The sequence below is a fragment of the Aphis gossypii genome, chromosome 1 (assembly GCF_020184175.1).
Source record: "Aphis gossypii isolate Hap1 chromosome 1, ASM2018417v2, whole genome shotgun sequence".
Taxonomy (NCBI): domain Eukaryota; kingdom Metazoa; phylum Arthropoda; class Insecta; order Hemiptera; family Aphididae; genus Aphis; species Aphis gossypii.
Genome location: NC_065530.1, coordinates 54,454,823 through 54,477,312, shown reverse-complemented (window position 1 = coordinate 54,477,312; position 22,490 = coordinate 54,454,823). Strand labels below are relative to the sequence as shown.

Below are 22,490 nucleotides of genomic sequence, written 5' to 3'. Positions count from 1 at the left end.
GCACAGTAGATTTAATAAAATAAATGATAAATTAACTGTACAACTATACAAACACAGAATATCAGAATATACATTATCATGAATTTAATTACTTTTAAGATTAAAGAAATAAGTAGAATATTATTTGCATGACTGTACAAAAATTAATCAACAATAAAATTACAAATAATTAAATTACTCTTAGATTTAAAATTTATCACATTCTTTGCAATAATACAAGAATAAATTATCTAGTAAATTACTAATAACCTTAATGAGGTTTGTTTACTAAGGTTTTGCAAATCTATAACTATTTTTTCATAGCGAATATTTATATTTTGAATTATGAAAAATTGAAGTATAAAAGCTAATTATTCTTTAAAGTATAGCATATTTAAGCTTTTTAGTTTAAGCATATTTAAGTCCTAGACTTAAATTAGACTTCAATAAGTGCTTTTACTAACTCCTTATTTTTTATTTTTTATTTATGATTAATTTATTGAAAATTTAAGTTTTTTTCTTGTAAAAGTGCACACTTTTAAATATTTAATCATAGTTTTCGTTACATTTAAGTAGATATAATTTTTAAGTTGACTAAAGTAAAACATTGAATTATTTTTTCATTTTAAATATTAAATTTTTATTATACATCAATTATTAATTCATTCATTTTTTTTTTTTTGATTTCAGGTGTAGAAACACTTTATGCTGTATCTGTTTGGGTGTTCACTTTATTATTAACTTTTTTATGACAACATATTACCCAGAATTTGAATTTCTAGTGGGATTTTTTAATGTATTTACTATTCTTGGTATTTTTGGTTTATTTGTTTGTATATATTTTTATTTTTGTCTACCAGAAACAGAAAACAAAACTTTACAAGAAGTTACAGTGTTTTTCAAAAATAATCAAACACCCAATCAAAATATTTTTTCTCAGTTTATAATCCTAATAAGATTTGTTTACCAAGATTATGTAAATCTATAACTTTTTTTTACATAGCGAATATTTATATTTTGAATTATGAAGGATTGAAGTATAAAAGCTAATTATTCTTTAAATTATAACATATTTAAGCTTTTTAGTTTAAGCACATTTAAGTCTTTTCTAACCTTTATTTGTTTTATTATATTTATATTGAGATAAGTGATGATTGAATTGTTGATCGGTGATAAACATTTTATTTTTAACTCAATGAAAAAATAATATCCATAATAATGTAATAAATTAGCATTGAAATAAAAATGGTCAATCATATACATAACAATGAATTATAATGGATTACAGACGAAATAATGTATACTATAATAATATGTATAGAAGCATAAAATGAGATTGAGATAGAAATATTTTTCGACTAGTACTTGTTGTTGTTCCACCGACGTTCATTAAAATCAACCGACACTTAGGAGCACAAACACCGTGACTAAGAAGACTCTTCCACCGTATCTAATTATAGTAGTGAGGTAAGATTAGAGACCGATTTGAGAAGTTGGAGAAAAAATAAAATTTGAATTGAATTCGTGTTTATGAAAATTTAAGTTTTTTTTATTCCTAAATGTGTACATTAGAATCCAAATTTACTTAGTATTTAAATCGATTTTTATTTTACTAGCACGTATTGGTTAATAAATTTTACAATGTATAATGTATTCCAAAATGATAATTCTCTTATCCTGTTTCTTTTATCTAAGGTCAATGACACAATGGAGAATAAATACCAATAACGTACAATTACAATGATTAAAAACAAAGTTTTAAACATAAAACATATTATCGGAATAAATATAAGTAGTAAAATTAACTATGGATGTCGGGTAAACAATTAAATAAAATGTTAACAAAAAATGAAAACATAATTTTATTATAGTATTAATTATCATAACAAAAGATTCAGGAATGATTTACATCACTTGCGTGTATAAGAGTTATCTTAATATTATTTATATAAGTAGTATAATCATTTAAAAAAAATTTAATTTCATATTTCATTGTGAAAAAAATTTATTTTTCACTTTTTTCAGCAACTAAACTAATAAATAATAATAATAAACATAAAACTCTAATATCAATTAATAATTATTTGAAGTATACTAAGCGTTATATTTTATAATTTCCAAAAGTTATACAAGAAATGGGGAGAGTGAACTAGTGATACTAATACTGTCATAAAGGCAATTAAACACAATATTGAACACAGTCCTTATAATTTTATCCTTTGGGAACCATTGAGGCTATTGAAATATTGAGGGCGTTTTATTTTTAAAATCATACATTATGTTGCCAAATATTAATGCACTCAGTTGTTTAACTATAATACAGATAGTATAGTAGATAGCACTACCTACATTTATAACATTTTTCTAGCTACCTTGAACAGTTACTTCAATATTAATAAATAATTAGAACAAATACACAAATAATAGTTAATATTGATACAAATTCTGTTTTATATATAACTTAATGAACAATTCATTGTCTTATTTGCCTACATTTTACTAAAATTGATTAATTTTCAAGTACATGTAAGATAAAACTAATCAGTAATCACGTCATGTATTATGATAATTTTACTTTCTAGTGTACTATTTTTTATTATTATTATTATTATTTATAATTATGTTTTTGTAATATTTAATATTATACATAAAATTGGCTGCATATTAATACCGAAATTTTAAATGTGCTCGATAGTTTGACAAAAATGGTAAAATGTGTTAAATATGTTTAATCATATGATTGCTGATAAAAAGGTAGTATAAACAATGAAACACTTGATGATAATAATTTAATCAAGTACATCAAACATTCAAACTACATAACCCTACGTATTTTTATTCAGTACAATATGTTAAATGTTATTCATATAAACTAGTTATTTTAAAATATGTTATAATTAAAATGTAGTAAGTTTATTTTATACAATGATTAATGAGTAATTACATTAACAATAGATCTTTTTAATCATGAGTGAAGTATAGTGTCAATTTACAAAATCTATGTAAGTTTTTACATAATTACGAATACTTGATAAACACATCTTATAGACTGTAAGTTAGTATTTTTGACTACCTAACAAATTATTCCATCAACAATTTAATTTATAATATTTAGAAACAATAAACTAGATTGGACAATAAATTTAAATAGATATGTAATTTTCAATTTAATAAGACACTTAGGTATTACAATTAAACTTACATAAAATTATTTGCGACTAAAAATTATACTGAACAGTTCATCCAACATCTACTTTAATATTAGTTGGATTGTAGTATGTTTAATAATAATTATTAGTTTAAAATTAAATTGTTATAAAAATATTGTTTCGGCAAGCTTCTGACTTCTAAGTAGACTGTACTTTGTTCGATTAATTTCATTACCTAACTTTCCATTAATGGTTAATGTTTGTCCTTGTAAAACCACTCATGTGACTGACTGGGTTTGCGCTTCGTACCTGTATTTAAAGGCGCCGGCTATTCTATTTTGTCGGAAACTCGGCGGCGCTTGGTAGTGTTCGGAAAGCACATGCACTGCATTCATCCGTGTTAGTAGGTTTCTTAATTCTTAGACCATATTTGATAAAATTAATTTCTGAAAAGATTAACACAAAAGATTGTCAATGCTACTAGCTTTAAAGTGTAATGACTAATGAGTCTCTGGAATAACATTCCATACTTAAGAGGACGTTATACCGCTGATTTTCAACGGTAAAAACATGTCTACGCAAAACGATCATAACTGCACAAAAAAGTGGTTTTAGAGTTAAAATAACTATGATAAAATTTATGTAGAACAATATTTCCAAGAAAATGTCATATCTGTTTTATAAAAAAGATACAGCTAATTAAAAAACGTAAAATATGTATATTTTGTACTTTAATTTGTAAATTATATACTAGCAATATTAAAAAACGCATATGATGTTGTAATAACGCAAAAATAATGAAAAGAAAAAAAGAAAAATTAAAAATATAATATATATTAGGAAATATATAAATGTATTTGTGATATTAATATTGAATATTGGGAGTGGAATAGTTGTTAAAATAAATGTAAGGTAATCACAAGGGACACAAGCCTTGAATGAATGCCTTATATAAATTTATAAGTTATTAGATATTTTTAGTTATTTTAACTTATGACTTATTATTTTAAATTTGCATAATTACCTTTCTCCTGATCGTCGGATGGCTCTCGGGGTCGTGATTCGAGAACGATCAAGTATACCGTTGATAAAATATTAAGTGAATTATTAATTTATTGAATTCTAATAAATTAATAAATAAAATATGATACCTATATAAAATTATGACTATAGGAATATCGATGCGCATGCACCTTGCTTTATCCGTAGCTGTCTGAACACGCAGTCGACGTAATAAGGAGAAAAAGAATTATTTTAAATACTCAAAAAGAAATGATTGAACATTGATTAAATTTCGTTTAAAAAAAAATGAAACAGCACAGTTGTCGCTCGCAGGATCTTTTGAGTATGTGTTTTGGCTATCTGCGATGTGATTCTGCACTTGTCTGATTGAGAGGTGCTCGTGCACTTAACTCTTTGGAAGGTGCTCATGCACTTATGAGAGGATACGACTTGGTCAAGCCAGCAAGAGTCGCAGGCGGCTCCATCAAAGGTCTCTGTGTTACCAAGAAATTGTCTTTATTATCGGCGACACAGACCCTTACTGCAGGACCATCCATTATCTCTGGCAGCACACGAAATAGATCACACATGTTACGCTACACTGTCACAACTATGTATAATATCCTACGTGACCAAATAATATAAATCGTTCCTTTCATCAGTTATTGAAGATGTTTATTGGGGTTTATTATGTACGTGCGACAACTCGACCGTTATTTATTTTATTAAATAAAAATAAGAAATTTACAATCATGATATGTGAAAGTGAGCATATCATTACAATGTTTTCATTATCATTATATTGTTTTATTTTCGATTTTATTATAAGTGTTTTTTCTCTAAAGCTACTGTAAAACGAGCAATTGCAATTTTCCGTAGTTTATGTTTTAGTTGTGAATTTGTGATATTAATGATATTATGTTTAATTTATCATGCCGTATATGCTGCTTCTAGTGGATAGTTATAAAAATAAAATTTCCAATTGACCGTGCGTGAAGGGAGGGTAGTAGATGGAGGTAGCACGTGCCGGCCGTCGGTATCGTCGTCGGTGTTATCCACAATATTCTATGAATAGTAATAGCTAATAATTATTGTCTATTACACGCCGTATTATTATTATTCGTCCAGTACTTATTCGTATGACAAAAAAGAATTAAGATTATTTCATTTTTTGGTTATTATTATTATTATATTATTATTATGATTATATTACAATATAGTCATTCTGAGTTCTGACGTGACTCGTGGCAGTATGTATAAATAATTTATAGGTCTAGATTATTGTATTTTATTTCCTCTGGTGTTGTTTATAATAGTAATTTAAAAATATGGAAAATAAAAACAACAAAATAATAAAAAGTCCGTGTAGGAAACATATTACTAATAACCTTATTTTAAAGTGTTATAATAAAAACAAAAGGTAAGTTTTTACAAGATTATTACATTTTTTTTGATATGGAATGGTTAAAATAATTAAATATTATAACACAGTAACACGGTTTATAATTTATATTACTGAACTCAAATAAAATTTGGAGAAAATGCAGTTCAGCTACTACGAGATGTTTGAATTTTTTTTTTTCGAAACTTATGTAAAATGACGATTTAAAAACAATGGTGCCAAAAAATCCAGCAAATTATTAATAGTTCGCTATAAATTATGATGATCATCACGACGTTTATTGTATAATCATAATTATGAACATGATTTATTTATTAAGTATTGGTATAATAGGTACCTGACTACCTAAGTATTAAAATGTATCCCTACATGTTAAAAAAATTAAAAATTTTCAAAAATCGAGTGGTAGATAAACAGAATTTATATCTAAACTTTATTCGATTATTATAAAATATTATGTTTCATATTTTATTTTGAAGTTTTTCCTCTAATCCATTACCATTTGGTAAGACGTCAAATGAAACTGATATTTTGACTGCGTTGCAGTTGGGTCCTAACAGGTTTGTTAATTTTTGGTACCTAATACACTCATAAACTCATTATAATTTATTTTAATTTTTATACCTGCAAAAAGATTTTTTATGATTTTTCATTGAATTTTGATTAGATTAGTGTAGCTAAATATTTTTTTTTTTTTTATTTTTGGTATTTAAACTCAAACTTTTTATTTATTTAGTGAAATTGATTTATTAAATAATCCATCTACATCAGATAATGTGAACAATTACCTAGTTTCAAGTACTCCAAATTATAATTTACCAAAAGATTGTATCAGTTCACCGACTTTAAAATATATTAATGATATTTCGACTGTTATGGAGCATAGCTTATATACAGAATACAGTCACCCCAGTTCCGAAGATACCATAACTAATTCATAAAATGTTTATTTTAATTAATATTTGATGATGAATTATGTAAGTTATTACTTACAAAATAGTTAATTAAACTTATTTTACCAGTTTTTGCGGTGGTAGAAGGATTGTTGATATGAAACACGTATTTTTTCAAATACAAAATGAGCAATATCATACTCCAGGGCTAGGATGTTCGTTTATGAATGTTGAACTAATAAACGAAATTACAAAAGGTTTTGCTACAAAATGGATTTTTAAATGTAAAATGTGTAACCTATTTACTACACTGGAATCGGAAAACAACGATCTAAACTGTATACTGATTAACAAAGCAGTTGTTAATAGCACGTATGCAATTGGTATAGGCTACATACAACTAGCTGAATTTTCGGAAAGTTTAGATGTTCCATGTATGGCCCCGTCGACATATACAAAATATAGTGAGGAAATAAGTATGCATATGGAAACTATAGCATGGAGTGTTATGGTACTCACTGGTATAGAAGAAAAAAAGTTGGCTTTTGAAGCAGGCGATATAGATAGTGATGGTATACCTACCTATATGTGCCCTGTTGTGCTGATGACCAATGGAGTAAGCGCAGCTAAAAGACGAAATACGACACCTTTTTAGGAGCGGTAATATTTAACTGTGTTTTTATAAATAAAACAATTTAATTGTAATTTGTATTAATTAAATACATTTTTATCAAGTATAGGAATTGATGATATGAATATTTGGTGTAAATTTCAAATTTCTATAATTATTCGTTTTTATTTAACAAAAAAATAAGAATATCAGTACAACTTTACAGAAATTGAGTGAATATCTAATATTGCGTAATTCAAATGTTCATAAAAATTTAATTTGACTTTTCGGTAGAAATTTTTTACTAAATAAAAGTAAACAAATTCATGAAGAATCTTGTATAAAATTTTCAAACCTTAGATTTAAAAAAAAAAATTTATGAATTTCTAACTAAAACTAAATTGCAAATGTTCGTGATTTTTACGTATTTCGTCAAAATTCGAACTTTCAATGCTTATTAAAAAAAATTGTAACTATGTATTTTTAATATTTTTAAACTACTATTGCAACAATATATTAGAAGTCTTGTATCAAATTTTGAAGTTTTTTTATTCAACAAATAAAATTGTATTGTCATTCATAAAAAAAAAAAACTAAAAAATATTGAAAATTTCAAATGTCTATAAATAACTTAAAAAAGATTTGAATTTTTTTGAAAATGTTATCATGTATAGAAAATGCCTATTTAAATATTCAGTGAAAATTTCATGTTTCTACGGTAATTAGTTTTAGAGTTACACTAATACCTAAATATCTAGAAATATTAAAAATATATATTAGGCACAATTTTTTTTCAATTTACAGTAGAGCGACATACACTCCCCACCTTTTTATATTTAACTATATACAATTTAGTACATTGATCCTTATCTTTATTTAGAATTTAGATAAATTTTTAGATACTCATCTATTTCCAACATTGAACATTAGTCACATAATTTGGTATTAATTCTCTACAGACCACTATAATTGGATTTCGGACGAAAAAAATATTATTTATTGGTATAAGAAATCGGTATTGTGTGATTTGCGAAAGAGAGAAAACCATCGGTAAATCTCCCATGACCCACGAGTGCTTTTTTAAACTAGAAGAATGGTGCTACCAGTATAGAAGCTGATTCTATGGATTTTTATGCAGCGTTAAAATGCACGGTTTAAAATTTAAACAGTTAATTGGTAAATAAAATATACCAACATATTCATACAATATACGGCTTTAATGAATCATAATATCACATATTATTATATCATGATGTTAGTTTGTTTTTTCTTCAAAAAACGGAGATAGTAGTGTTTGTAAAAGATTAAATGAAGTTATGTTTTGGAAATTAAATGTCCTTTTTCGATCAAAGTTACGAATGAATTACAAATAGCGGTCGACAATAAAAAGGTATATAGAAACAGAACATTAATTAATTTAATAAATATTTTAGTAACATAATTGTTTTGATAATTTACAGATATCTTATGTAACTATTGTAGAAGGTAAAATGAAATTAAAAAAAAACTAGTTCATACTATTATCAAGTAGGTACAGGAACAATTAAAAATAACAAAAAGGAATGTATGTTATTTTGTTGTATACTCCGAAAAATGGATTGAATATGACGTAATCGATTATGACGAAAGATTTTGGTATTCTAAAATGGATATTCAGTTAGAGACGTATGTTTGCAAAAATTTAAATAATACAATTTAACCAATATAGTTTGTTGCATTGAAATACCTATTAGCTATTACATAAGATTGAAAATGTGTAAATTGTATTATTTATAAATAAAAATTAATAAATTTAGAAAATTAATATTAATTTAATTGAGTTGTATAATGTAATATAATTGAATGGTAAATAAATATTTACTATTTAATTATATTTTACTATAGGTATTATATTTGAATAAATAATCATCCAATAAATACAAATCAAACTATGTTAAAATGCAGTTTCTACGATCTATTTATTGGGACATAAATTTAGTTAAGCAGTGTCTTAAATTATAATATGTAGTTCTTAGGTAGGCGCGGGCATTGAAAATATTACAGCGGATATTGCGTATATGAATTTAATAATGATATGAATCGCAATATACGAACGTTCATAGACAAATAAAACGACGCTCCTAAACAAGCACTCATCGCCACCGTCGCGCGTCGGCCGATTGCGAGTAGTAGGCGCGGTTAAAACTCCGCGCGCTTGCGGATCGTGAAAACACATAACAGCGCATCCTCTAGGCCAGAGGTATTCAAACTTTTTCATCCCAAAGCTCCTTTGAGTCTTCACAAAATTGACGGCTCCCAAATTAAAAATGACAAAAAAATCAATATTAGTATGAATGTAATTTATATTTTATAATTTAAACTAATTATTCATTACTCGCGACTAATACTGCCACACACGACATACGCACTGATAATTTAACGATGACAATCGATGGTTACAAACTTACAAAATGGGCTATTATTATTATAACAATTTAGCCGCTGTATTGCTATAATAATAGTAACTGGTAATAATAATAAAGTACTATAAGTAAAAAACTTCAATTTATCGCTATAACATTATGGAAACAAATTAAAGCTATATTTAGCGAATGATTATTGTAGACAATTCAACGTTTCCCAACCAGTATGCCTCAATAATAATAATAAACGTTTTTCATAAAAATATTTATTGGTTTTCAATTATATGATGTGACTCCCTTCGACAACTCCCGCGACGCCCCTGGGAGCCGCGACGCACAGTTTGAATATCTATGCTCTAGGCCATTGTACGCGAACACGTTTTAGTGACACATCCTCTTAAAAGTATACTAAAAGTATTACATATTTAATTAATCTCAAAATATGTAATCAATACAAAACATTCATTTTTAATGTGAACTTAAATACTAATTATTCTTAAAATACTTTACAATAAACTGTTTGCTTTACTGCATATCATTCTTAATTATAGAGAGCTTAAGAATAACCCCACGTCCAAAATTATGGAAGGAATTAATAAATATAAATATGGATTTAAATCAACAATAGCTCAAGTAATTATTTTTAATTTATTCAAATCACATTCCTAAGGTTGTTTTTTGAAGAAAATAGTAAATAAATATCATGTAATTATTAAGTATATAAGTATGAAAATATATATAATTTAATAATTTAAACGACAAACCATTTATGATTATATAATAGTGTTGGGCAATATCAAGCATATGGTTATTACAATTTCAATTCGGCATACATGTTGCAATATTTAGTATAGTTATAGGTACCTTGGAAAATAACAGGCCAGACGAAAATGAATTTTTAACCATAACAAGAGAAGAAACATCTAGGATTGGTAATTATATCAAAACTCTATTGAATATAAATGCACAAATTGTGTTTTTAGTTATTAACCAAATAATAAGTACGTATAAGTATTTTTAAATTATTAAAAAATAAATAACATTTCAGATAGTTTATCACATTTGTTCACACTACTGGGACATGTCTTGTCCTCACTTTTACTGGACCGTCTTGGTCACAAAAAATGTATGATACTGACAAATATACTGTTCCTAATAGCACAGATTATGTTGTATTTTGCTAAAAACGTAGAAATGCTATACGCCAGTATGAGCCTAATGGCGTTTGGACTGGGATATTCAAAAGCCCCGAGTCTTGCATATGCCGGTGAAGTATGCGATCCGAAACTAAGAGGCGTCTTGATTTCATCATTGGATATATTTTATTATGTCGGATCCATAATATTGTTTACTTTATACAGCTATAATGAGCAATGGAGATTGACGGTGCTAATAACTACGGTTTTTCCAATTTTGACCATTATTATATTAATAGCGGTAATTAGATTCGCAATTGGTAATGCTAACCACATAAAAAAATAACCAAGAATTATATGTTTTAGATTCCAGATTCTCCGATGTGGTTATTGGCCAGAGGAAAACGTTCAAAAGCACATCGAAACCTCAGCAGATTGAGAGGAAATGTTTCGTATGAGAAATGTGAAAACGAATTTCAAGAAATGGTTAGATACAACGTTCCCTCTAACAATGACGAACAACGTAATATTATTAATTCATTGTAGTTAGAAGAATTATTTTGCTCTATTTCATCAAACAGTAAGTTTAACGAGTCGTGGCATTTTTATAGATCACAAAGAAAATACAAATATTTGGAAGCAACTTTTGGAGCCTGAAGTACTAAGGCCTTTACGTTTAATGACGATATTTTTTTCTGCATAAACTTATTATGTGGATTACCGTTATTCCCTTATTTAGTAGTTATATTAGATACATTTCCTGGACCTGTTAACGTCGAATGGCCAATAGTATGTTATTTACAAACTATTTTATGGTGCTTTAGTTATTTTATTCTAATTTTCCTCGAAAAAATTATTTAAATATAATATTTATTAATTTTTATACACTTTTGATTGTATTTTCAGGCATACGTGATAATCCCTTCTATAACAGGAAGTATAATGGCAGTTTTTCTGATACGTAAATTAGGCAAACGAGTTCTTACGCTATTTACGTCATCGGTTTGCTCTATTTGCTATATACTTATTGGACTCATTGGTGTTTATTTTAAAAACTCCAAATCATGGGCATCATGGACAGTACTAATACTCTTTTTAACTACTACCTTAGTTACATCAATTGGAATGATTCCCGTTTCGTGGACTCTAGTCACCGAAATATTTCCCGCAAAGTGAGTTAAAATGGTATCAAAAAAATTAATTAATAGTACATTGTGTTTTTTCTACTGCACGGAAAAATATTGAAACATGTTATATGTACATATTTTTATGATTATTAACTATGATATTTTCATACAAACACACATGATTACAAGAGTAAAAAATTAAATGAAAGAAAAAATGATTCAAAATTATTATCACAAACCTATAATTAAATATTTTTAATATTCCGATTGAAAAATAATTTAAAACTAACTTAATAATATTTAGACAAAGATTGTTATTTTTATTTTAAATAGGTAAAACATTCATTTTGATTTTTAAAATGCACATTTTTAGATTAACTTAGAATTTTCAATTAAATATTGTGCACTAATATTAAACTTTCATAGAAAATTATTGAAATATGTAGAATAATGCTTCAATAAGTGCTTTTACTAACTCCTTATTTTTTATTTTTTATTTATGATTAATTTATTGAAAATTTAAGTTTTTTTCTTGTAAAAGTGCACACTTTTAAATATTTAATCATAGTTTTCGTTACATTTAAGTAGATATAATTTTTAAGTTGACTAAAGTAAAACATTGAATTATTTTTTCATTTTAAATATTAAATTTTTATTATACATCAATTATTAATTCATTCATTTTTTTTTTTTGATTTCAGGTGTAGAAACACTTTATGCTGTATCTGTTTGGGTGTTCACTTTATTATTAACTTTTTTATGACAACATATTACCCAGAATTTGAATTTCTAGTGGGATTTTTTAATGTATTTACTATTCTTGGTATTTTTGGTTTATTTGGTTGTATATATTTTTATTTTTGTCTACCAGAAACAGAAAAAAAACTTTACAAGAAATTACAGAGTTTTTCAAATAGAATCACACACTCAATCAAAATATTTTTTCTCAGTGTATAATTGTCATGATATATATATAATTATATATCATTATTTAAATTTTAATAAACTATCCATACAGCTGCACAAACATAAATTAGAAAATCATATATCTTTCTTCATTAATATGCACAGTAGATTTAATAAAATAAATGATAAATTAACTGTACAACTATACAAACACAGAATATCAGAATATACATTATCATGAATTTAATTACTTTTAAGATTAAAGAAATAAGTAGAATATTATTTGCATGACTGTACAAAAATTAATCAACAATAAAATTACAAATAATTAAATTACTCTTAGATTTAAAATTTATCACATTCTTTGCAATAATACAAGAATAAATTATCTAGTAAATTACTAATAACCTTAATGAGGTTTGTTTACTAAGGTTTTGCAAATCTATAACTATTTTTTCATAGCGAATATTATATTTTGAATTATGAAAAATTGAAGTATAAAAGCTAATTATTCTTTAAAGTATAGCATATTTAAGCTTTTTAGTTTAAGCATATTTAAGTCCTAGACGTTCATTAACATCAACCGCCACTTAGCGACACAAACACCGTGACTAAGAAGACTCTTCCACCGTATCTAATTATAGTAGTGAGGTAAGATTAGAGACCGATTTGAGAAGTTGGAGAAAAAATAAAATTTGAATTGAATTCGTGTTTGTGAAAATTTAAGTTTTTCCAATTCCTAAATGTGTACATTAGAACCAAATTTACTTAATATTTAAATTGATTTTTATTTTACTAGCACATATTGATTAATACATTTTACAATGTATAATGTATTCCAAAATGATAATTCTCTTATCCTGTTTCTTTTATCTAAGGTCATTGACACAATGGAGAATAAATACCAATAACGTACAATTACAATGATTAAAAACAAAGTTTTAAACATAAAACATATTATCGGAATAAATATAAGTTGTAAAATTAACTATGGATGTCGGGTAAACAAATTAAATAAAATGTCAACAAAAAATGAAAACATAATTGTATTATAGTATTAATTATCATAACAAAAGATTCAGGAATGATTTACATCACTTGCGTGTATAAGAGTTATCTTAATATTATTTTTATAAGTAGTATAATCATTTAAAAAAAATTTAATTTCACATTTCATTGTGAAAAAAATTTATTTTTCACTTTTTTCAGCAACTAAACTAATAAATAATAATAATAAACATAAAACTCTAATATCAATTAATAATTATTTGAAGTATACTAAGCGTTATATTTTATAATTTCCAAAAGTTATACAAGAAATGGGGAGAGTGAACTAGTGATACTAATACTGTCATAAAGGCAATTAAACACAATATTGAACACAGTCCTTATAATTTTATCCTTTGGGAACCATTGAGGCTATTGAAATATTGAGGGCGTTTTATTTTTAAAATCATACATTATGTTGCCAAATATTAATGCACTCAGTTGTTTAACTATAATACAGATAGTATAGTAGATAGCACTACCTACATTTATAACATTTTTCTAGCTACCTTGAACAGTTACTTCAATATTAATAAATAATTAGAACAAATACACAAATAATAGTTAATATTGATACAAATTCTGTTTTATATATAACTTAATGAACAATTCATTGTCTTATTTGCCTACATTTTACTAAAATTGATTAATTTTCAAGTACATGTAAGATAAAACTAATCAGTAATCACGTCATGTATTATGATAATTTTACTTTCTAGTGTACTATTTTTTATTATTATTATTATTTATTTATAATTATGTTTTTGTAATATTTAATATTATACATAAAATTGGCTGCATATTAATACCGAAATTTTAAATGTGCTCGATAGTTTGACAAAAATGGTAAAATGTGTTAAATATGTTTAATCATATGATTGCTGATAAGAAGGTAGTATAAACAATGAAACACTTGATGATAATAATTTAATCAAGTACATCAAACATTCAAACTACATAACCCTACGTATTTTTATTCAGTACAATATGTTAAATGTTATTCATATAAACTAGTTATTTTAAAATATGTTATAATTAAAGTTTATTTTATACAATGATTAATGAGTAATTACATTAACAATAGATCTTTTTAATCATGAGTGAAGTATAGTGTCAATTTACAAAATCTATGTAAGTTTTTACGTAATTACGAATACTTGATAAACACATCTTATAAACTGTAAGTTAGTATTTTTTGACTACCTAACAAATTATTCCATCAACAATTTAATTTATAATATTTAGAAACAATAAACTAGATTGGACAATAAATTTAAATAGATATGTAATTTTCAATTTAATAAGACACTTAGGTATTACAATTAAACTTACATAAAATGTATAAAATAATTTTAACATAATATTATTTGCGACTAAAAATTATACTGAACAGTTCATCCAACATCTACTTTAATATTAGTTGGATTTTAGTATGTTTAATAATTATTAGTTTAAAATTAAATTGTTATAAAATAATTGTTTCGGCGAGCTTCTGACTTCTAAGTAGACTGTACTTTGTTCGATTGATTTCATTACCTAACTTTCCATTGATGGTTAATGTTTGTCCTTGTAAAACCACTCATGTGACTGACTGGGTTTGCGCTTCGTACCTGTATTTAAAAGCGCCGGCTCTTCTATTTTGTCGGAAACTCGGCGGGGCTTGGTAGTATTCGGAAAACACTTCGAAGTACTGAGATGCTTAGCATCGACCTTCGATTGCTATTTTCATTAATGATGGTTGTTCTTGAATATTTATACCTGCTAGTGATCCATTGATTAGTTATGATTAAGGCTAGAAATTTATAGGAATTTACGCGTTTTCAATAACCATAGTAGTATAGAAATTTGTATCATAATACTGGAAGTTTAAAGCAGTCATTTTTATTTTGCATACTTTGCATTAGCAGCACTTTTTTTTTTCTAGAGGTCTATATTTTCATTTAATTGTATTTCAAATACATGTTTATTTTTAAATTTGTCTATTGTAAAATGTATTTACAAATTGTATGTAATAAAAGTTAAAAAAAAAATTAAATAAATTTGACATATTTTGTTCTTAAAAAATTTAAAACAATATGTGATATAAAAAATAATATGTTATATAGTATACACAATAATTAACATGATAATTTTAGAAATTGAAAAAAATAAATTAAAATGATTAAAATAAGAATAAATTATTAAGTAATCCATCTACCACGTGTTTTCCCAATAATTTGTGAATTGTAAAAAACATAAAATCGTTCGATAAGGAATACGCCGAATACGATCAGTTGATGTCAATCATCTGTTGGTATGTATGTTACCATCCTGTGTCAATATAATCAATATAGTTAGTGTAATATTCTAGACATCTAGACTAAGTATATAGTTTTTTTTTTTTTTTTAATTCAATTAAAAATACCTAATTTAATAATAAATGAATTTGTTAATTTTTGGTTTTCAATAAAAAATAAAATATTTTTAAAAACATATTTTTTAGCGTTTTTGGCATTTAGCAGGTATGATAATTTTTAAGGATATAAATGTTATCATATTTTTAGGTTTTTTAGAGCACGAAAACGCGTTTATTTCAGTAGTAACTCAAGATTTAGTTTATCCCGACATTTGGTATTGAACCTTGCATAATAAAACATTACAAAAAATAATCATTTATTTTATTCATTTACTGTAATTGCTAAATGTGGTCATCAAGAATACATCTTTTGGGCAAGTTTACACTTGGTGTACTTCCTTATTACAAACCAATATATGCCACCTGTTAGACCTGTGCCATGACTAACACAAGCATGATTTGCCATTAACCAATATTTATGCTGTATGGTGATATAATAATTAATATTTATAGTACTTAATTACGCGATAGCTGATAAAAAATAGTAAAAATATTAAACACTTTATGTTTGTAAATGATTACTTAATATCAGAGCAAGTTAAATTATATTCACAAAAACTAATTCGATTGAACATGTTATAATTAACATTTAGTATCTAATTATTTAAAACTATATAACTTTCAATTAAAAATTCCATTTTTTAATATTTAACACGAATTCTTAAATATAAATCAACAATATACTTTTAACCACAGAATATGTCGCAATGTTAGTTGACGAAATATGTGTATATAGTACTTTAAAATACACCTTATATACCTTATGGTTTATAAACCATAGAATAATCTACATTAAAACACTGAACATAATAAATATCCTAAATAAAATTAGGTATCTAAAATATTAAAAAAAAAAAAAACAATGAAGTGGTTTTTACCACCAAAATAAATTATGGTTTATATGTTTTGTAAGAAAATATTGTTGTAAGACTTACAGACCATAAGTAAAATTATTTTCCCATAGTATTTGGTTTGAAAAATAATATAATTACCAAGAAATTAACCAAGAGTAAATTGAGTACCTATATTAAACAAATAAATATTACGTGCTAAAATTGCATGGTTTATGGTTTTTTTTTTTATATTTTGTTTCTTGCTTAACATTGAATTATAAAAATATAAAATATAAATAAGAAAAAAAGTGTTTATTTAAATGTAAAAAAATCATTTGTATTTATTTGTTAGAAAACAAATAATATATTTCATATGAGTAATATTTAACATTATACATTAATTGGTTTGAATTGATTTGATTTTTTTTTCTACACTTGATGCTAATTTTTTTATAATCGATTCATAACTCATAACTTTTGACAAACTACTTGTGGCACTGCATTTATCCGTGTTAGTTGGTTTCTTAATTCTGAGACCACATTTTATGAAATTAATTTTCGAAAAGATTAACACAAAAGATTGCCAATGCTATCTTTAAAGTATAATGACTAATGAGTAATGAGTCTGTGGAATAACATTTAATACTTATAATTATACTAAAAGATATAACATCTTAATAAATTTCAAATTTAATCGATACAAAACATTCATTTTTAATGTGAACTTGAATACTAATTATTCTTAAAATACTTTACAATAAACTGTTTGTTTTACTGGATATTATTCTTAATTATAGAGAGCTTAAGAATAACCCCACGTTCAACATTATGGAAGGAATTAATAAATATAAATATGGATTTAAATCAACAATAGCTCAAGTAATTGTTTTTAATTTATTCAAATCACATTCCTAAGGTTAGTTTTTTTAAGAAAATAGTAAATAAATATCATGTAATTAATTAAGTATATAAGTATGAAAATATATATAATTTAATAATTTAAACGACAAACCATTTATGGTTATATTATAGTGTTGGGCAATATCAGGCGTATGGTTATTACAAATTGAACTCGGCATACAAGTTATAACATCTACTATAGTTATAGGTGCCTTGGAAAATAACGCGCCTAGAGACAAAAATGAATTTTTAACCATAACAAGAGAAGAAGCATCTTGGTTTGGTAATTTTATCAAAACTCTATTGAGTATAAATGCACAAAATGTGTTTTTAGTTATTAACCAAATAATAAGTACGTATAAATATTTTTAAGTTATTAATAAAATAACATTTCAGGTAGTTTATCACATTTGTTCACCCCACTGGGAAATGTCTTGTCCTCACTTTTACTGGACCGTCTTGGTCACAAAAAATGTATGATACTGACAAATATACCGTACCTAATAGCACAGATTATGTTATATTTTGCTAAAAACGTAGAAATGCTATACGCCTGCTCAATTCTAATGGCGTTGGGCGTTGGGTTTATGAACGCCCCCAGTTTTGGGTATGCCGGTGAAGTTTGCGAGCCCAAATTAAGAAGTACTTTGACTTCGGCCATGAACATATTTTACTATATGGGAACTATGATATTAACCATAATATATAGTATAACTATTCAATGGAGATTGACGGTTCTAATAACTACGGTGTTTCCAATTTTGACCATTATTATATTATTAACGGTAATTAGATTCGCAATTAGTAATGCTAACCACACAAAAAAAATAACCAAGAATTATATGTTTTAGATTCCGGATTCTCCGATGTGGTTATTGGCAAAAGGAAAACATTCAAAAGCACATAGACACCTCAGCAAATTAAGAGGAAAAGTTTCGTATGACAAATGTGAAAACGAATTTCAAGAAATGGTCAGATACAATATGCCCTCTTACAATAACGAACCTCGTAATATTATTAATTATTTGTTGTTAGAAGAATTATTTTGTTCTATTTTATTAAACAGCAAGTTTAACTAGTCTTTTCATTTTATAGATCACAAAGAAAATACAAATACTTGGAAACAACTTTTTGAACCTGCAGTGCTAAGACCTTTTCGTCTGATGATGATATACTTCTTCTTCAAGAATTTATTGTGTGGATTACCATTATTACCATATTTAGTAGCAATATTTAATAAATTTAATGCGCCTGTTAACGTCGAATGGACTATAGTAAGTTAGTTAAAAGGCCAGTTGCTAGTTAATTGTGCTTGAGTTATAATTTATCCTGATTTTACTCGAACATATTATTTAAATACATATATTAATTTTTACCTACTTTTGGTTGTATTTTCAGTCATTTTCAATGTTCCTTTCTATAGTGGGAAGTTTAATGGCCGTTTTTCTAATACGTAAATTAGGCAAACGATTTCTTACATTATTCACGTTATTGGTTTGCTCTATTTGCTATATACTTATTGGAGTAATTGGTGTTTATTGGAAAAATACAGAAACAATAACCTCTTGGATAATACTTTTACTGTTTCTTACTACTATTTTAATTGCTTCATCTGGAATAACGCCAATCTCATGGATACTTATCGCTGAAATATTTCCTGCAAAGTGAGTTAACATGTATTTACTTTAAATAAAATCCTACTTTCATTTGAAGGTTTTATACTTGATAATTACACAAAATCTCAAAAACAATTATTAAAAATGTATACTTTAGTGAACTTTTAAACTGGTTCTTAAAAAATCATAAAGTATATTTAAACATTTTTTACAAAACTATAATAACTTTTATGATGTAAGGATGTAAGCTAACCAAACATTATTTTTAATATATAATATGTTGTTCTTACCTATGTTGTTCTTTTTTACAAATTCAACTATTATTTTTATAAATTTCTATGTCTTACCGGACCATATAAATTATTATTTGATTATTTTATTATACTCTTTAAGTATTGATAACTTAAAATATGTCTAATTCTTAAGTAATGTTGTTCACAAATATTATACAGACAATTTTTATCTTAAAGATCTATTTATTATTATCAATCTTATAATATTAAATGTTTGATTTTTATTTCAGGTGTAAAAATATTTTATGCAACATAAGTACAGCATTATTCTATGTGATCACCTTCTTTATGACGAAATATTATCCAGATTATTCAAATTTAGTGCAATTTTATAATGTATTTACTATAAACGGTATTCTTGGTTTATTTGGATGTGTATATTTCTTTTTTTATTTACCAGAAACCGAAAACAAATCATTACAAGAAATTACGGAATTTTTTAAATAAATTTTAACACTCAAATACACAAAATACTTTCCAAGCAATAAATGTATTGATTTTATCATAATAGTTTTTGTTTTGACAAAAGTGAACAAAATTATTATGGTTTTAAATATCAAATTAGATCTAATTTGTACATCAGAGAAGTAAGATTTCTAGTCCTTATTTTTATAATTTAGTAAAACAAACAAAAAAGTAAGGAAAACAGGGAAGTTTTATAATTTTTGACAAAATCATTTTTTTTTTTATGGAACTCAAAAACGAATAATCTTGGATACCTAAAAATGTCCACCAAATGTTTATTTTATCATTTTTTATGTAAGATAAATTTATCAAAATATTTTGTCTATTTTTGATATACATAAATATAGACATAAGAAATTTTAAATTTATAAATTTTAATTATTATATTCAGACTTAAAAAAGGCTGGTCTAGTAGGTAACACTCTGTTCTACAATAGGTATCGAGTGGACCTCGGAGATAAAGTAGGTCACTATAATGGGTGTGTTAAATTTGAATCTAAAGATAAGTATCATTGTATCCAAAAAATTATTCTGAACGGAGATGTTTTATCAGCCTAAGATATAATATATAAAATATATTATATTTTAAATTAGGTAGTGAAAAGGTGGCTTATGTTTTAACGAGCAGAAACTAAATCACGTACAGAAAATGCCAATTTAAACAACTGATGTATGTTTCAAGTTTCAACAACTAGTACTTTTTAACTATAACAAAAATGTAATATTGTTTGATAGTAAATTGTTATTTTACGGATGAATTTTGGATTTTGTAAAAATTTAAGCTAAGGATAACATTTTTTAATTGGCCAACATTAAGTTTTTTTTATAATTACTGTAAGCCAAACTTATTGAAAATCTTGTATTCAATTTTCAACTCTTAGCTACTAATACAAATTTTTTTATAAATATTAACTACAAAATAATTTACAAATATTCATGATTTTGACGAATTTTTGTCAATATTTGAAATTCAAACGCTAATAAAATAATTGTGACTGTGTATTCTTATAATTTTTGAATCACTATAAGACTAACTCATGAGAAACATTGTATTGAATTAAATTGTCAAGTATATTGACTTTTTATCGACATTTATAAAAAAAAGAAAACTTAACAAAAACAAATATTTCAAATGCCTATAAATTGCCTTAAAAAAGCGAAATATTTTTAAAATTAAATTATGTAAATAAAATGTCAATCTAAATAGGTAACTGGTGAAATTTTCAAGTATCTATGAGTTACGATTTATACTTTTTGAATAATAACAAATATTGAAAATCGTTTGAGGATAAATCTTTATCGTTACGCGATTTCGTAAAAATGTAAAATTCAAACGCTCATAAAATATTCCTATAATAAGGCTTCGAGTTTTCTTTACAGCTATTTGAAGAAAAACTTATGGAGCACTTAGTGTTGAATTTTTTAACCTTGGATATAAACACAAACAATTTTATGAATTTTCAATTACAAATACAGAAAAATTTTTGCGATTTTGACATATTCCGTAAAAAAATTAATTTAAAATGCTTATAAAAAAAAATTGTGACTAACGATTTTTGGTTTTTTTTTTTAACTACCATAAAATCGAATCAAAAGAAACTTTCTATTAAATTTTCAAGTTTTTTGGGCACCCGATATTTTTTTATCGACACTTCAAAAATATTATAATTATAATATTATATAAATAGCTCAAAATATTTTGAAAATTGTATATAAGGTTTCTTATAATTCGTAACGATAACGCTAATATAAACATTTGGTGAACATTTCTAATATTTACAATGATTCGTTTTTGAGATATAAAAAAAAAATCGATTTTTTTTTTTAAACTTTTAGAAAATTCTTGCTTTTGCCCTCTATTATAATACACCAATAAGGATATTCACTTTGCCATCGGAAACCAACCCCAAAGTTTGAAATTGAAGCATTATTTCGACAAGTTATGTTGTACATAGACACAAAAAAACACTTATCATTGTAAAATCAATATATGCATCACTTCCTTCAGAATCTAAAAGTTTATTTTCTATACTTTATCCTATCTACCTTTTTAAAAATATTCCAAGTTTTCGAGTGAAGATAGAAAACACAAAAATATATATTTTTAACGATTTAACATACTCTTAGTCCTATCAGTTTGTACTTACAAAATGAAACTTGTATTTTTTTTATGCAACAGTTATTTTCAACACCAGATTCAGATAGACCGATTCTTTCAAATCTTTTTACCACTAAACCAAGATTCTATAACTACAGTTATTATTGTCTGAATGACAACGAGTCAATGTTTTGACTTAAATTACCTATTGAATTCAAACAAATTCACATTTTTTTT

The 22,490-nt window shown here is 25.3% G+C and overlaps 1 protein-coding gene and 1 pseudogene across 5 annotated transcripts; both read left to right on the top strand.

Moving 5' to 3' along the window:
* Nucleotides 1–2,818: 2,818 nt before the first annotated feature.
* Nucleotides 2,819–20,198, top strand: LOC126549378 (facilitated trehalose transporter Tret1-like). 5 transcript variants are annotated; one of them, XM_050198340.1, is made up of 8 exons: nucleotides 2,819–2,981; nucleotides 17,679–17,760; nucleotides 17,914–18,064; nucleotides 18,178–18,566; nucleotides 18,633–18,789; nucleotides 18,877–19,055; nucleotides 19,180–19,445; nucleotides 19,921–20,198. In XM_050198340.1, the coding sequence occupies exons 2-8, from the start codon at nucleotides 17,710–17,712 to the stop codon at nucleotides 20,135–20,137; spliced, it is 1,410 nt and encodes a 469-aa protein (XP_050054297.1). In that variant the 5' UTR covers nucleotides 2,819–2,981; nucleotides 17,679–17,709; the 3' UTR covers nucleotides 20,138–20,198. The 5 variants fall into 5 exon arrangements, with proteins under 5 accessions (XP_050054297.1, XP_050054296.1, XP_050054298.1 ...); XM_050198339.1 differs by lacking the exon at nucleotides 2,819–2,981 and adding an exon at nucleotides 14,607–14,784; XM_050198341.1 differs by lacking the exon at nucleotides 2,819–2,981 and adding an exon at nucleotides 14,607–14,833.
* Nucleotides 7,694–12,950, top strand: LOC126549377 (facilitated trehalose transporter Tret1-like; annotated as a pseudogene).
* Nucleotides 20,199–22,490: the final 2,292 nt, after the last annotated feature.

Bases quoted from the DNA above. Each gene is read 5' to 3' on its own strand.
- LOC126549378 (XM_050198340.1), top strand. From the start codon at position 17,710: ATGGAAGGAATTAATAAATATAAATATGGATTTAAATCAACAATAGCT. The intron at 17,761-17,913 runs GTAATTGTTTTT...GTTATATTATAG, and splicing joins TTAAATCAACAATAGCTCAA to TGTTGGGCAATATCAGGCGT. The intron at 18,790-18,876 runs GTAATATTATTA...TTCATTTTATAG, and splicing joins CTCTTACAATAACGAACCTC to ATCACAAAGAAAATACAAAT.